Genomic DNA, 17374 nt, shown 5'->3' on the forward strand with positions numbered 1-17374 from the left:
GGAAAACACGATAGTCCATTTTATGATAAATGTTGAAAGTAAACATCCCTATTACGTATACCTAGTCGGGAAATTATTATTGTTTCACAGTTTCCGGTTCAAGTTTTAAGAACTGTCAAAAGTAAAATGAACCGTATACTGTCAAACAATCTTCTTTGAGCGTAATATACATGTACTAGAGCATAAATATGTTTTTATTACAAAGGGAATAAATTATTCTTTTCATGACAGCCTTGACCTGGTTCACACGCTCTTAAGTTAATTAAAGCCATCGAAGCTTCTATTTAAAAATAAAATCATTTTCAGCAGAAGATTTGACGAAGTGATCGTAACAATATACAGATGCAACATAATTATAAGCGATAAAACAATCCATTATTTAACAATGACGTCGTACGTAGCTGTCTCTAAGTTCCTCTTGTACTTTTTCTTGTCAATAATTGACTATAATTTGCTTAATTAAAAGGCTATTGGCATCATTTAGTAATTATTTTTTTATTGCGTATAATAACACAAAACGTTGCGCGTTGACGCCTTTCTAATGCAATGTCCATAAATCTTAGTCAACGGTGTGTCAAATAAAATTAAATGAAAATCTGTCTCCATGCATACTTTTTATGAAAATTTAGGTCAACGAGTATTGTCGAAACAGTCATGTTGGATTGATTATCAGAGAATGCTAAGTATGTTTGTATGTGACTAATTTGTATGAGTAAAGTTGTCATAAACATTGACATAACATTGATTTACTTTCGGTGAGTAAGGCTGCCAGAGCTCAACGAGGGTGCGGGGTGCTGACGACGGGAAGACTTACGGAACTAATTTGTTCCGTCTATTGTTCTTTGAGTCGTCGACAACCAAACCCTCCTTAGAACTTGTAAACTCCTTTTTGCTGTGTACTTTTACTTAACACAGCAAAGGGGAGTGTACATGTTTCTAATGGGGTGGCAACGCGCATGTGACACTCTTTGAGTTGCAGGCGGCCATAGGTTACGGTGACCGCTTTCCATCAGGCGGACCGTATACTTGTTTGCCACCGACGTAGTATTAAAAACAAAGCACTAACTACTTAGATTTTTATTGAATCATGAACTATATGCGTAGACTGAATAAGTAAATAAACAATAATTATTAACAGTTATAAGGTGGGTTAGAGCCACTTGCTCCACCAGCTTAAGGTTAGTGGGCTCAAGTTCCATATAAAATGGCGGGTTAACCTCGAGTTAACCGTCCGTTTTCGGTGGTGCAGGTGACCCTTAAAATATTAGATACAAATCAAGGATTATTTATATAGGATTTACAGTCTCCATACTAAGAATCGTACCTCATTTTTTAAGCGCCACCTATTAAATACTATCATAACTACACTGATGATGACTACAATTTTTTTTTTCCAAATGTGTATTGACGTGATATTATGATATTAAAATAAAGAAGCCTGTCATTTGTTCTTATAAAAAATAAAAACACGCAAAAATATTTAGGGACAATATGATTTTGGCAACTTCCAGGCTGCGAACTGCGCTATCTAGTTTTAAGCCTAAAAGGCCCATACATTTCTTTGGCTTTGTCTATCCCGTATCATATGGTCCTTGATACAAATAAAAAGTACATACATAGATAGATACACAAACTCACGCCTGTATTCCCTAAAAGCGGAGGCAGAGCATAAATAAATAATATCCTTAACCGGTACCAGGGACACAAAACTGTGAGTATAGTGTAGGTAGTGTCAAACGTTTTTGCCCCTGTTGCTACGGCCATGTGCGCTATATCAGTTGTTATGCTTTCCATATCAACTGGGCTTATCGGTGAAATTGGCTCAAACATGATTACTTAACATACTTTCTTGTTATTCAGTGACCTTATCTGACCGCACGCAATGCATTGAACATAAAGTTATTCTCAAAGTGTGAAATCACAAAATTACAAGAATGCTTGGTAAATATCGCTCCAGCTGTGGAATGAGCTCCTTGTCGAAGTATTCCCGATGAACTACAGTTTCTAATGGGTCGGCAACGCGCATGTGACACCCCTTGAGTTGCAGGCGTCCATAAGTTGCGGTGGCCGATTTCCATCAGCCGGGCCTTATATCTGTTTGCCACCGACTCACTGTACAAGATTGTTGAATTGAATGTCGCGATTGACCCGTACCCGTACCCGTACATACTCGTATTAAGTACTTTAAAATATAAATATACGTTCTTGATATAGGTTTATCAATATCATTCACAAGTTTTCACAAATCACACAGCTATCACCAATCATCAGGAATGACATGATATGTTCTATTTCTATGGTGTTCATGAGGGCTCTGCTTTACCAAATAACATATACTAGTATTGTCAATGTTTACATACTTTAATTATCTTTAAGCACAGACCAATACAACAAGACGGCCCTTACAGGGCGACTCGCGGTCACCAAGCATACGACAAATCAGGTTTATAAAAGTTTGAACGCGTGCGACACCGATCAGTAGCGCCCAAGTATACGACCCGCTAACAGTGTCCGTGTCCGCTCGGGAAAAAATCTTAAATAATCAAATTTGGTTGCAAACAATGGTCTCTTACAACATAAAGTGGTGTGGCAAGTCTTCTAACACTTCTACATATAAAAAAGATGGAATAACATTCCACAGTTAAGTCAAATTAATTATTTTGTTGAATATTGTTTATTATCCGCGGAGTTCATTTATACTGGTCAATATGGTTGTGCTGAGCGGCGCCGAGGCGCGTCCATCCCTTTTTGCCGAGTTAACAATGTGATATGCTATCCCTTTCACGTAAACGACTAGGCATGGGGCCATGTTAGTTTATGTCTGTTGCGGGAACTTCGTACTGCCGTTCGTACCATGTGCTACCATTTTATGAAATATAAAAGAAAGCAGATTTGTAATAGTGAATAATTATCTAGAATCTGTAGAGTCTGTAGTGGTATTTAGTTCATTGATTAGTTTAGAATATTTAGTTGGTAATTTAACTTAGTAAACGTAAGTAAAATTGCACAGTTTAGTTATTAGTTACTAGAATGATTTTTATTAAGATGCTATCACAATCATCATCCTCCTTGCGTTATCCCGGCATCGGCATTCGCCACGGCTCATGGGAGCCTGGGGTCCGCTTTGGAAACTACTACCAAGATTTGGCGGAGGCACTAGTTTTATGAAAGCGACTGCCATCTGACCTTCCAACCCGAAGGGTAACTAGGCCTTATTATAATTTAATTATAATATTATAATTTGTTGCAAAACAAATTCACCACAGTACTGGTACCGGTACCATTGTCTATAATAGACATGTCCCATTCCCATCCCTACTGCTAATCATAAAGGCGCGCCATTATTTGAAACGACCAATGGCAGCACCGTGCGCGCCCGCCTCACCCCGCAAGGATTGGTGATTTGCGTCTCGAACAATATCGCTTGCATTTGGCTTCTAGTGGGGTGTTCTGTGTCTTTAAGTGTAGATCTACTCTACGTGTGAAATACAAATGCAAACCGTTTAGCACCTACAAATAAATATTATTACAATAATACCGGCGTTTACATACTATTAACCTTGCAGTTAACTTGGAAAACTGCGATTGCTATGTGGGTATAATTTTGTGCGATTACGATAGCTTTATGTGGGAAATAACGCCACAAGGGAATGCGGGGTATGCTAGGCTAGGCTTTCGCTGGCATAACGAGACATAGCTTGGTCGTTTAGGACTAGACCCACATTTGCTGGGTCAATGGGTTTACCAAAAGGTTGACAAGTTGGCAAATGTTGGATAACAAATTTACAGTTTCAACAAAGCAAAAAGAATCACATTTTAGCTTGCTCCGTAATACTTTTGGATAATGGATTAGGCATAAGAAGTGCAAGCTTCCCGACCATCCTTCTGTCAAAGGATTGTACCAGGCTAGCATACAATCTGAGTAGTTATTCAAGTATTCAATGCTCAGCACATGATCTCAACTGCGTTCATAAGCCGCAGTGTTATGAAAGCACTGGACCCACTCCGCTACTGAGTTGAACCGTATTACTAGAGCTCCTGATCGTGACCGTGTTTCGTGTACCCGTAGCCGAATCTCCGTTGCCGTGTTACTCGGCAACGGAGATCCGCTCCGTTTGCTCCGTGTGATTCGGCTACGTGTAATTAAGATACGTAGCTACGTGTACACGGAGATACGTATCTTATTTATACGTAGATCGGATCCAGTCGTGACCGTGACGTTTAGTGTAGATTTTATGCGTGTCACTAAGACCCCCGAATGTAATGCAAGGGGCGAGTTTTTAATTTCAGTTTCCATATTTTTGCATTTTAAATAAAGTTTTAAGAATGATCAAAAATAATAAGATGCAAATATTATGTTGGAGGCAAAAATAATAGACCAGTACAAATTGTAAAAGATGTGTATTATATCAAAAGAATTCGCGTATAATCAACATATAAAAAAATAGGTAAAATTCTAATTTTCATTCACATGACACAGACTATAATTAATCAACTTTTTTTAAATAATCTAACATGTACAGTCAGCGTCTTATAGTTGGTAGTATCCGAAGTAGTCAAATAGTTTGTTATTTTTGCTTTCACTTAACTTCACAAACAATAGGAACACATGGTACTTAACAGGTAAATCCCAAAGCTACTTGAAGGTAATTATTATCAATGGCCTGCACACTATTGTTTGTTATCTTTATCTGCACGTGCAACTATTTCTTAGTATTTTCACCGACGAAAGACGGTTGTCCAGACAGTAATAATATTTATGAACAACAGTGTATATTATTATTTCACTTAAAATACTTTTAAATTGTTGCATTGGTCTACCTGTAGCATTTCTTACTAGGGAGTAAATATTAATTAGAGATATTAATATATTTATTTGGATGGACTTTCATATTCATCGACATCGCCAAGTAGCTAGTACCTACCTGAGGTGCGATTTTTGATTCTCATCGGGTGGCTTATTTCGTACTAAATAGTCATCGGCTGCATACAAAACAAGGCACCGGTGAGATTCAAAAATCCCACCAATACCACCTCTGGTTTTTTTTGTACACACTCATAATGTCTGGTTATCAGAGAACAGAATAATACCAATATGTAATTACTTAAAAAAACATGTGGAATCAAATAAATGCAAAGACCACGAGTATAACACATAATGCGAAGGGTCCGTTCGACACTTACAAGCTCTCTTTCAACAACCGAGCGGAGAGGAGCCGAAGCCGAGATTCGCGGGAACGTAGCCGAATCCAGAAACGGATACGTATCTTTGACGTGACCGTGTAGTACGGGATCTTAGCACCGCCGGTGCTAAGGCTACGTAGCTACGGTTCCGCGTGTAACACGTATATCACAAGCCCTACGTATTACTAGGGAATTATAAAAGACAGTGGTACTTACTGAAGCTGTCGGCCGTGCTTGCATTGTACAATTAGGCACAGCAGATCTTTAATTTCCACTGCGTCGATAAGTCTCAGTGGCACCGAAGCCCCAGGTCCGCTCCGCCGCCTCGGTTGAGCGTGTAGGCGATAGTTGGACATCGCGATGGTGCCGCCGTCTGCCGTGCGTCCAACCCACTGGAAACATAAGCACTTGTTAGTTATGATGCCTTAGTACAAACTCGTAACTAGATTAAATCTACGCTAAGTCTGCACGCCAAGTTCTACGTCAAGTGGCGCCGTCATTAATTGCTGCCAACTGCCAAGTAGATGTAAATTTAGCGTAGACGGAGTCTATAGTTGGCAGCTAAAGTGAATTGGCCACGCTATTAAAAGATAACTTGTGTCTTATTAAAACGATGTAACATCACCTATCAGTGAGCTATGATTGTCGTAAGTATGGGCCTGTCATGTGATATCCCTTCCTTCCCACCAACTTCAGTGCGACTCTTGGCAATTATGGAGTCGAAAGAAAACGAAATTAGTGACTGTGTGAAGAGACTAACATAATTATGCGAAATTTTATTAGTAAGTACATTTAAACAGCAAACAATTAAGCCAAGTAAACAAACATGGACTAGGAGCCATTGACTACTCACTAGACTATCAAACGTCACGTTCATTCACCCCGGTGCATCCGACCCGACGACCTTACAGTCCATTTGCTGGACTAACTTATCTATCAATTTACATATGATAACTTGATAACTAGCGAATCATTTACCCTTATGTAGTTGTAATAAGGTGTAAGTATGTTCGATGGACGCACAATCCACGACAATGCTTGGTTTGCGTCACTCGCAAGTAAGCGAGCCAAGCGTTATCAGCGCGATACCTCTTCGCCACGGGTAAACTACACCTGCCAGAGTTGTGGTCGTGTTTGCCGCTCCCGTATTGGCTTACACAGCCACGAAAAACGTTGTTGCCCTACCTGACACTGCTTGAATAGTGTGTTAGAGACTTGAAGGCCGACGATGATGATTAGTTTAACGTTAACGATAGTTTCAATCGATGCATATGCTAATCGTTATGCACATTTGAAAGGCATGTTCAGTGTAGACTTTGGACATTTATTTGGTTTAAGTTGGATATGATTAGCGCTTGTAGTGTTTTTGATTGAGTTAGAAATTAGAGCCATGGTGGCAAACACAGAACTATATTTAGATAGAAGCAATAAGTACAACTGTTTGTGTAGGGGCCGAGTGTGCCACATTTTGTCTCAGACCCTCGAGTGTTCATAATTTTTGTGTTGTTGCAATCTGGTAACGAACCATCATTTTTATGTTTTTGTTGACTTCAACCTACAAAACTTGACGCTCGAATGCTGCAATCTGTAACTTGTGAAACACGGACAACTTAGTCGTTTTGACTGAGTTCGTTTAGAGAGCGCGCACACGGGCAACTGTTGCCGGCGACTTTTTTGTCGCGACCATGGCCTAGTATGAAAGTGCGCACACGAAGGCGACCCAACTTTTCATACAAATACGAAAGTCGCCGAGCAACTGTTGCCCCCGTGGGCGCGCACCCTTAACACGCTAAGGCAAACGCATCTATTGCCCGATCTATGGTATAGGTATCTATACCATAGACAAGGTAGGTACCATAGACAAGACTAGGTAGGTATATGAAATCTGTGGTACCATAGTTATTCGATGTTATTTTGATGAATTTTCACCATAAAAGTAGGTATCTCTGTCGATGACAAAGGTTGCTATTGCTACCGATACCGACAAGGCTTTGTCTCAGAAACGTAGATGTTTTTGAAGAACTTCGCCCCAAACATGGAGAAAGGGTGTACCGGTCTAGACACCGGAACAAATTCCTACTAAAACCAACACCTGGTAGAAATCGTGAGAGTTAACTTATATTAAATTGCCGGGGCACGATTTCACGCGGTGCGATACCCGAAGAATGTTTGCGCTGGCCAAATGTAAGGTGTTTTCTAATTTATACGATCGACATCTGTCTGCGAAGAAGTACCTAGGCTGTAACAACAGTCATGGTGGCTACAGCCAGTATGAAAATCGTTAGTAAAAAATCGATACAGATACATTTGTAGCGCCTGTCATCTCGATACATTTTATTTTCATTTTGCGTTAATCGAAGTATGATTAACAATATTATCATTTTGGCTTCATTAATTCCGTACGCATTTTACTGGTATGCTTGGAATTAGGGGATAAAATTGCCCCCTTAATTAAATATTTATCTAATAATTTGTATGGTAAAATCCAACCAAAAAAGTTTAGCCATTCTTCATATTGATTAAAAATCTCAAATGATAAAAACATACGAACTTGCCTATTTCTGACAGTTATCGGTTTTTACTACAATATAAATTATATAAATCAACAGGAGTCTAGCTAGTTCTTAAGGAGAAAAAAAGAAAAGGGGGGGAATGATGTAGGGGCACGGCGGTGACGCATGCATTAGAGTCAGCAAATATGAACTTATTACTTTGGAGCTTTAGCTAACAGTCAGTCAGTCACTGAGCGCGAGGCATACAGCGCGCACACAAACTAGTAGTCGTACCGCGGCACCGCCTGGCCCTCACATAGTTTTGTGTACTTATAATTGGATGGTGATAAGCAATAATGTGTCAACCCACAAAAACTAAAAAAATGAGATTTTAATGCCATGTTATAGCTGGATTTTTAAACTTCTATTTGCAAAAATGACCTTTTCATTTTGAAAATTTTCACTATCCCAAAAGTAAAAAAATAGGTTAACACAAATCCTTTATCGTGTGTTGCCTGTTTTGCATTAATGTGTCAAGAACCTTAACTTATTATAGTAATTGGCAGAAGACATATTTAAATTACAATAATGTGTTATGAGGGTTGACTCAACGATTTTTTTACACTTGACTCATTCTTGCAAAACGCAAAAAATGACATAGTTACCCACTATGAGACTTGAATGATTATTGCAAAATGATATTTTATTCGTTGTTTTATGCTACGGCCCGTGTTATAAAACATAAGTCATTATTGTTAAATTATATTCGGGTCATAAATTGTTCGTTTTTGGTGTAAGTACCATGACGCTATATTGTAAAATATAACTGTTCATATTAATTTATGTTTGAATAAGTTATGACTTAGTCCATTAGTATATTTTTGCACATGAATGGTAAATTCAGTACGAAATTGAACATTTTAAGTCATGAATATACATATTCGTTATTATAATTTGCAAACATTTTTTACAAGTACGTGTTTATATAAAAATCTAATATAAGCTACTATTTTTTTATAATTACTAATTACATTAAGACGTGTTAATGTATGCATAAAAATATTGTTTGATTTTGAATACTTACTGAATGGTAGTTTATTATTTTGTTAAAGATATTTTATGTTTTGTTCTTGTACAGGTCATGAGTTATTCATAATTTAAATGACTTAGTCTATTTCTTAGCGTAAAAAAATATTTTGTTGTATATTTTAGATAAGTAGTTTATTTTTTTTAAAGATGATTATTTGGTTTTTGTAACGATTTTTTGTTGAAAAAGCATAGATAATTTAAATATGTGTCTAGAAATGATCATTACTCTAATAGTTAATTTATAGTATTTTATTCAACAGGCGTTTAAAGGAGGTCAAGAAATATGAGTGGCGTACTTTCCACGAGTATTTTGGAGTCAGTTAAACACCATTGCATACAATACTTTTACAACGACCATGCACTTAGTTTTCAATAGTTTTTTTTAATAATTCTCGCGAAATTCACACTGTTTCCTGTATTGCAAAGGTTTGCACTGTCAGCTCAGCTGCCCAAAGCCTTCCCGCGCACGCACGCAGTATCGTTAATGCAATGCGTTGCCATGATTACAGAACCAAACAATGCGTTTTCAGTTTTTTCGATACGCACAATCCTGTAAATGACGAATAACAGTTCGGGAGTAGAAAACTCATTAAAAGGTTTGATAAATAAATAATGTATTGATTCCTACATACCTAATAACATAAGTGACCATGACTGATATGTTACTTAACACTTATAAAGTTAAAAATATGCATAGGTAGAGTATTTTACAACAACAATTTATGTGCTTTAACATGTTTATTTAAGACTCATAGATATTTTTAAACAATTAGCAAAAGTGGGTTAAGTATCATAACACAGTCTTGAAAAAGTTTGACGTCGTCGAACAATTCGCAATAAAAGAAAAGGCCATTATTTCGTCAAATTGAAGTTTGTTTTGAAATTAAGCTACAATAATCACTACTACTGAACGTATTATAGCTGAAAAACACAACAATCTATATAAAAACAATTTTTTTTAAGAGAAACACAAAAAAATGAGAAAAAATCTTTAGACGCCATTTTCTCAAAATGGTTGGCGTGTGGGTTGACACATTATTGCTTATCAGCATCCAATTGTAACCTTCTGATCATATAAAGTCGGATTAAATACAGAGTTAATATCGGACATTTAAAGTTTAATTTATCTCCAGTAAAGGTTACCCATAGACTCTTTAAAGTTTGCCACAGTGAATCATTATAGTAACTATTTAACGTTTGGCAATAAACGTTAAAGTGGTGACCCCGACGTGATCTTTAAACCGGTGTGGTGAACATCATTTAAGTCAGAGGAGCCAGGCGGGCTGCGAAGTTGTGAGGACTTTTGTGAATGAAAGTGACATTCCGTGCAGTGACAAGTGCGTAAATGAGCGATCAAGGATCCAGACCAGTGGGCGTGCCAGTTCTAGCGGGCGTGCCAGTGCCAGTGACCGTGCAAGTACAGGTACCGCTAGAGCGTCCAGCATCCAGCGCCGAGAGGTTGGAACAGCAGCCTACAGGGACAACGGAACAGAAAACAGCGACCATGGAGAGTGAACTAGCCGCGATTACAGTGTCAGTGTATCCTTTCTGGAAAGATATGCCTAAGCAATGGTTCAACCAGTTCGAGGCGATCGTGGGTCCCCAGAAGATGTCCAAAGAGGCAAAGTTCGACCTGGTAGTGGGCAAATTAGGCCGAGAAGAGCTGACCACGATAGGAGACATATTAGATAATACGGAAAGGAATTACGACACCCTGAAAGCTAGGCTCATCAAGGCGTTTCAGGAAAGCGCCGACCGGCAGTTTAACAAGCTAGTGAAAGAAATGGACTTAGGGGAACAGAAGCCGTCGCAGCTTTACAGAAGAATGGCTGAAGCGGCCAGAGACGCTAACGTCGCAGAAGAGACTGTCCGGAGGTTATGGTTGCAGAGACTCCCGACAGCATCGAGGGCGCTCCTCGCAATGGTACCAGAGAGCGCAAAGTTGGAGGAGCTGGCAGCGATGGCCGACAAGGTGCAGGAGTCCATGGGCTCGGGGGTGATAGCAGCTGTAGCAACCCCGGAGAGCCAGTTGACCACGGCGATAAATACTGACCTGATAAGTGGATTCCGAGATATGGCTTTGGAAATAAGGCAACTTAGGACTGAAGTGAACGAACTCAGGTCAAGGCCTCCGACGAGAGATTTCCGTCGGAACAGGAACCGGTCGCGTTCAAGGTCGCGCGGCACAAACAGGAATCCGAATTGGTTGTGTAGATACCACTTCAAGTTCCGGGAAAATGCACGGAGCTGTACCCAGCCGTGTGCCTGGGGCAGGCAGCAGCCGTCGGCAGGCGTAGCGCCGCCGACAGCATATACCTGGCAGCAGCAGTCGGCAGGCGCGGAGCCGCCGACCGCGTTCAGCTGGCAGCCACCGCAGGGAAACTAGACGCGGTGCACCCTGGAGCGGCTGGGGGGTGCGTGGAGCCGAGATCGGAAAGCCACCGCTTGTGTGTTTTAGACTTCAATAGTGGTATTAATTTTCTCGTAGACACCGGAGCAGACGTATCCATCGTACCAGCTAGTAGATTCAGTGCCACAGTGCGTCGCGAGTGTGGTTTAAAATTGTACGCAGCTAATAACACAGAAATTAAAACTTTCGGTACAGTGTCGCTAGAGCTCAATTTAGGACTGCGGAGAGCGTTTCGGTGGACATTTATATTGTGTGACGTGACTCGAGCCATCATCGGTGCAGATTTCTTAAGGACTCATAAGTTAATGGTAGATTTGGACAGTAGAATATTAGTTGATAAAGTGACAAACTTTAGATGCGTAGGGTCTATTGAGCATTGTGAACATGTGTCCATAAAATGTATTCGGGATGATAACCCATACCGTGACATCTTGATGCGTTACATGGACGTAGCAAACCCCGTATCGTTTAAAGAACCTGCTAAACACAGTGTAAAGCACTACATAGAGACATCAGGTCCTCCGGTATATGCGCGAGCTAGGCCGTTACCGCGAGATAGATATGAGCAGGCAAAGCAGGAATTTCGTAACATGCAAGCTTTAGGTATTTGCAGGCCGAGTAAGAGTCCTTGGGCCAGCCCTCTACACATAGTTCCGAAGAAGGACGGGCAGATCAGACCGTGCGGAGACTATAGGAGGCTAAACGCTGTCACGAAGCCGGACAGGTACCCGATTCCCAGGTTACAAGACTTCACGTACGGATTATCGGGTAAGTCACTATTTTCCACTTTAGATATCAATCGAGCATATCATGCCATAGAAGTCGCACCTGAAGACATCGAGAAAACGGCAATAATTACGCCTTTCGGATTATTTGAGTTCCCAAGGTTATGTTTTGGATTACGTAACGCAGCACAAACGTTTCAGCGTTTCATGAACGCTGAATTACAGGACATCGAGGCGATCACTGATAACCTAGGCGCAAAGTCTTCATTATTTTGTTACATAGATGATATAATAGTAGCTTCAGAGAACGATAGTGTGCATAGGGAACATCTTGCAAAAATTTTTGAGCGTTTCGAAAAAGTCGGTTTAACGATTAATTTGAGTAAATGTCAGTTTGGATTATCGCAGGTAGATTTTTTAGGTTATACAGTTTCAGAAAACGGATTACGACCACGCGACGACAAAGTAAAGGCTATTATTAACTATCCGAGACCCGAGACCGTTGAGCAACTTAGGCGTTTCTTAGGAATGGTTAACTTTTATAGAGCACATCTAGGTAAAGCCGCGGAGATACAGAATAATTTAAATAAGTTTTTGCACAACTCGAAAAAAAAAGATCAGACGAAAATTGAGTGGGACGCCGAGGCAGAGACCGCGTTCGAGCAGTGTAAGGAAAGCCTTAAAAGCGCCGTTACATTGTCATTTCCGGTACCGGACGTTCCACTAGCTCTTATGACCGACGCGTCTGGAACTTGTGCAGGTGGCGTGCTACAGCAACGCACGAATAACGTTTGGAGACCCCTTGGGTATTTCTCAAAAGCATTTTCAGAGGCTCAGAAAAAGTACAGTACATATGATAGGGAATTGACTGCAATATACATGGCTATAGTACATTTTAGAAACATGGTAGAAGGCCGGAGGTTGATAGTGTATACGGACCATAAGCCCCTCACGGCAGCGTTAACAAAAGTAGGCTCAGCGAAAGAAACACCTAGGCGAGCGAGACAGCTAATGTTTATAAGCGAATTTACGAGCGAAATAGAACACATTAGCGGCTCTCAGAATATAGTTGCTGACGCGCTATCACGTGTAGAAACAATAGCGTGCCCTGTAGCAAGCGATTTCGAAGAAATTGCGCAAGCACAGGAAGCAGATAAGCAGTTCGCGGACCTGTTTACAACAGATAGAACAAAGTATAAATTGTTAGGCATGCCAAATTCAAACGTAAAGTTATATTGCGAGATATCAGGTGACGTGGCTCGACCGTATTTACCAGAACAATTCAGGAAGATAGCGTTCGAGTCAGTACATAACGTTAGTCATCCTGGGATTAGGACCACGCGTAAGATGGTAGCCCAAAGATATTTTTGGCCAGGCATGAACAAAGATGTAGGCACATGGGCAAGGGCGTGCGTACAGTGCCAAAGGGCAAAGGTAAATAGGCACACGATATCGAAGTTAGGTAAATTTCAGGACGCGGAAAGGTTTAAGCATATTCATGTGGACATCGTGGGACCTTTACCCACGACAGCTCAAGGTTTTAGGTACATAGTTACTATGATAGATCGTCGCACTAGATGGCCGGAAGCCATACCAATTGTTGACATGACAGCGGAAACAGTATCTAAAGTTATTTATGAAAATTGGATTTGTAGATTCGGTTGTCCAAGTTTAATTACAACGGATCAAGGTAGACAATTTGAAAGCGATCTATTTAGGGGTTTGATGAAATTTCTAGGCGTTCAGAAGGTACGTACAACGCCTTATCACCCTCAGAGCAACGGGATCGTCGAACGTTGGCATCGGGTAGCTAAAAGTGCTCTAACAGCCAGGTTAGCAGACAACGCATCCTGGACGGACGAGCTTCCAACGGTTCTACTAGGACTCCGAGCAGCGTGCAGGTCAGACAATGAGGTAAGTGCAGCTGAGATGCTATACGGTCATGTATTGAGATTACCGGGTGATTTTTACGTTCAAACACAAAAAGTTCCGACGACCCATTTTCATATGTAGAAAGACTTAGATCTGTAGTTGACAGTCTACGTCCCGCGTCACGAGCGAATAGCGATTCAAGAAAATTATTTGTGCATAAAGAGTTAGAGTCATGTTCTCATGTTTTTGTAAGGAATGATATGGTACGTAAACCGCTTACTCCTAATTATGACGGACCATATTTAGTTTTGAATAGAAGGCCTAAGACTTATAAAATTCAGTTACCTAACAGACAAGTAGAGATATCCATAGATAGGTTAAAACCAGCATTTTTGTTAAATGAACAGCCAGAAGTAGAAAGTTCCTCTGAAAAGACAGGTAATAGTAATACAGGTTTGAGCACAAATGAGCCTAAACAGCCTTTAGTGCAACAAACGCCGACACCTGTGACTCGTACCACGCGGAGCGGGCGAGTTATAAATAGGCCAGTTAGATTTTTGCTTGATGGATAGTTGTCACATACAGGTAGTACCACAGTCAATATATGGGAGTACAATGACTTTAAGAATATGTATGTTGAGAGCTAAGGAGTAAAGTTACTTGCGCGGAGGGTTTCCCGCAAGTGATCATTTCTTAATCCAGGTTTTCCTAAATTCAGGAAACCCGGGTCCACTACATTTGTCTTTTAACTTAGTATCTCCTGGATGGAGACTGGACCCTGGGGATGGAAATCCCCTAAAGTAGGACGTTAGTCACTCCACCGGGTGGATGACTACATTCAAACATAATTACTTATCGCTAAAGTTTTTTCAGTTTCAAGTCGGACTCTATATAAGAGTTCCGCAACTTAGTTTAGAGTTAATGTACGGCAGGTCGCATAGGTACTGTGACGATGTTTAATTGCTAAGAATGCGTATCAAGGTGGTACGTGATATGTCATAAGTAGTAATATACTGATTCATGATTGTTGTAGCATATTTAAACAGATGTTTTTTTTTAAATACATGTATTAAATCCAAATTCATCTCGAAACGTATCAGACGTTAGAGTATCAAATTAGTTTGCCAGTTTATATAATATTTCAATTGTTTAACAATGGGATTATCTCAATGAAAGCAGGACGATAGTAACTCACACAATGCTATAGCTATAGCAAAAGTAAAAAATTTGTCTAATCAAGTGGAGTCAAAACTAAATTATGTCGGAATTGGACTCATCGTTTTGGGAATAATTTTGTTTTTGGCAATATGTTACATTGTAAGAACGAAATGTAAGCAATGTGCAAGATCGTGGGTACAGAGAACTGTGGAGAACATACCACCCACAGCGATCAAAGTCCATACTGTTCCTGCTAACCCACAACAAGTGTATTAACAATAAGTGTCATTATGTGAAGAAACATGTTTAGCTTGTGTTATTAAGTTTTAAGTTCTCAGAACTAGATGTATGTTATTATAAATGAAACAGTGTTTGTGTAATGTAATGTAATGTAACTAGAGCGGATATGATTTCGCAACTCTTGTTTACCATATGAACGTTAGCTTGGTAAGCGTTCCTTGAACCTTTAGCACTGTAAGGTTTGTGTTACATTGTTAGCAAATACTTGGCTATTATTAGCTTTGATTATTTTTTGTATGATGTTGTATTAATTTGGACCTTTTCTTTTCTTTTTGAAAAAAAGAAAAGGGGGGAATGATGTAGGGGCACGGCGGTGACGCATGCATTAGAGTCAGCAAATATGAACTTATTACTTTGGAGCTTTAGCTAACAGTCAGTCAGTCACTGAGCGCGAGGCATACAGCGCGCACACAAACTAGTAGTCGTACCGCGGCACCGCCTGGCCCTCACATAGTTTTGTGTACTTATAATTGTAACCTTCTGATCATATAAAGTCGGATTAAATACAGAGTTAATATCGGACATTTAAAATTTAATTTATCTCCAGTAAAGGTTACCCATAGACTCTTTAAAGTTCGCCACAGTGAATCATTATAGTAACTATTTAACGTTTGGCAATAAACGTTAAACCCCATTTAGATGGTACGAGTTTCTCGCCCGTCTTGGTCGAGAAACTCGTATGACATTATCGTATGCGATAATCGCCTGGCGAGTATCGTACGAAAACGATTACATTCGTACGAGAAATAAAAACTTGTATACGAGTATCGTATACGAGACTCGCCAGGCGATTATCGCCAGGCGAAACAGTTTAGACGGAGAGTAGAATTTTCGGGAGATATTTCCGTAGCATTTATCGACTCGTCTAAACCGGTTCTCGTATGACATTTTTTCTCGAACGTGCGATTATCGCACGAATCGGAGCGAACCGATTTTCATACGAGTTTTGCCTGTCAACTTGCGTGCTTAATTGCTAATTAATTAGTTATAAACAGATATGTTACATGCTTTTTTATAATGTGGGGTAAATTTACCTTGGGTTTATTTGAATTTAAGTTGAATAGTACCTACCCAATAATATTGAAAACAGTATAAATGATTTATGACGGTCTCAATAATATATACAATAGGGAAAAGATTTAATTCGCCCGTATCGTTACCTAGCCAATAAAATCTTGGTTGCGAATATGTTTAGGATATTATTGAACATAGAATATAGATAACATTTTAAATGATAGTAAGCATTTTGCCCCATAGGTATAGGTATATGGGTAAACAACAGCTGTAAACATTAACTTTATAATATTAATAAGCCGAATCCATTTTTGGTAGTAGTTACTGAGAGGTACCTACTTAGCTATAAATAAAAAAACACCATGTTTTACATGATTTCTATACTGAATTCATTTCGACTGAGTAGCTTATAAACTCGTATACGATTCTCGCATATGAGTTTTGTTTACACGGAGACATACAAATATCAAAGGCGAGGCGATTATCGCCCCCTCTCGTGCGATATCGTACGCATAGTTTACATGATACGATATTTTTTCTCGTACTTCGATAATCGTACGTTCGAGGCGAGAAACTCGTACCATCTAAATGGGGCTTAACGTATCAACAAAATGTTAAGCCGTATATCAAATAAGAAAAGTTTTATTCGAGCAAGTTTGATTAGATAGAAGCTGCGCAGCCAAAGTGCACCGTAATCTAGCTCATATTTATGTTACGGTACGTCGCGTCGGTAGGGTTGCAATTTATATTAGTTCGAAAGCTAAGTTGAGTTTAACAGATCAAAGTTGAGCAGTGGAGAGAGGGTAGAGGTTTGTCAAAACATCTCATCAATCTATTAAAGGATTCACACTCTAAAAAAACTGCTGCAAATCTGACATGGTCCAGGCAGCAACAGCATCAGCGCACTAAGACACAATAGGACTACATGATCTCGTCTGCACGCATCGCAGCACGCACGCGGTGGGTACAGGTCCGCGGTACTACCAAGACACCAGCACCGCATGCCTCACTGGGACAAACTCCCCACATATCGGAGTAAACGACACATCTAAACCAGACTCGTTGCAATGGGTCCGCAACCGAGGGTACAGATCTGTGGCCCACACGCGGTGCCACAGCGTCTCAAACAC

At 39.9% G+C, this 17374-nt stretch overlaps 2 protein-coding genes across 9 annotated transcripts in view; both read right to left on the reverse strand.

Annotated features, from left to right (window-relative positions):
* The window catches only part of LOC125236310 (gustatory receptor for sugar taste 43a-like), a 235047-nt gene that overhangs the window by 86838 nt on the left and 130835 nt on the right, over window positions 1-17374 (reverse strand). The gene's annotated exons all lie outside the window — the stretch shown is intronic.
* LOC125236306 (myotubularin-related protein 4) overlaps window positions 1-17374 on the reverse strand; it is a 79839-nt gene that overhangs the window by 26861 nt on the left and 35604 nt on the right. For all 8 annotated transcript variants that reach the window (XM_048143047.1, XM_048143048.1, XM_048143050.1 and 5 more), the window contains one exon: window positions 5401-5576. In XM_048143047.1, coding sequence (XP_047999004.1) covers window positions 5401-5576 — 176 coding nt within the window. The remainder of the gene's footprint in view (window positions 1-5400; window positions 5577-17374) is intronic.

This window comes from Leguminivora glycinivorella, chromosome 19, assembly GCF_023078275.1.
Source record: "Leguminivora glycinivorella isolate SPB_JAAS2020 chromosome 19, LegGlyc_1.1, whole genome shotgun sequence".
NCBI lineage: Eukaryota > Metazoa > Arthropoda > Insecta > Lepidoptera > Tortricidae > Leguminivora > Leguminivora glycinivorella.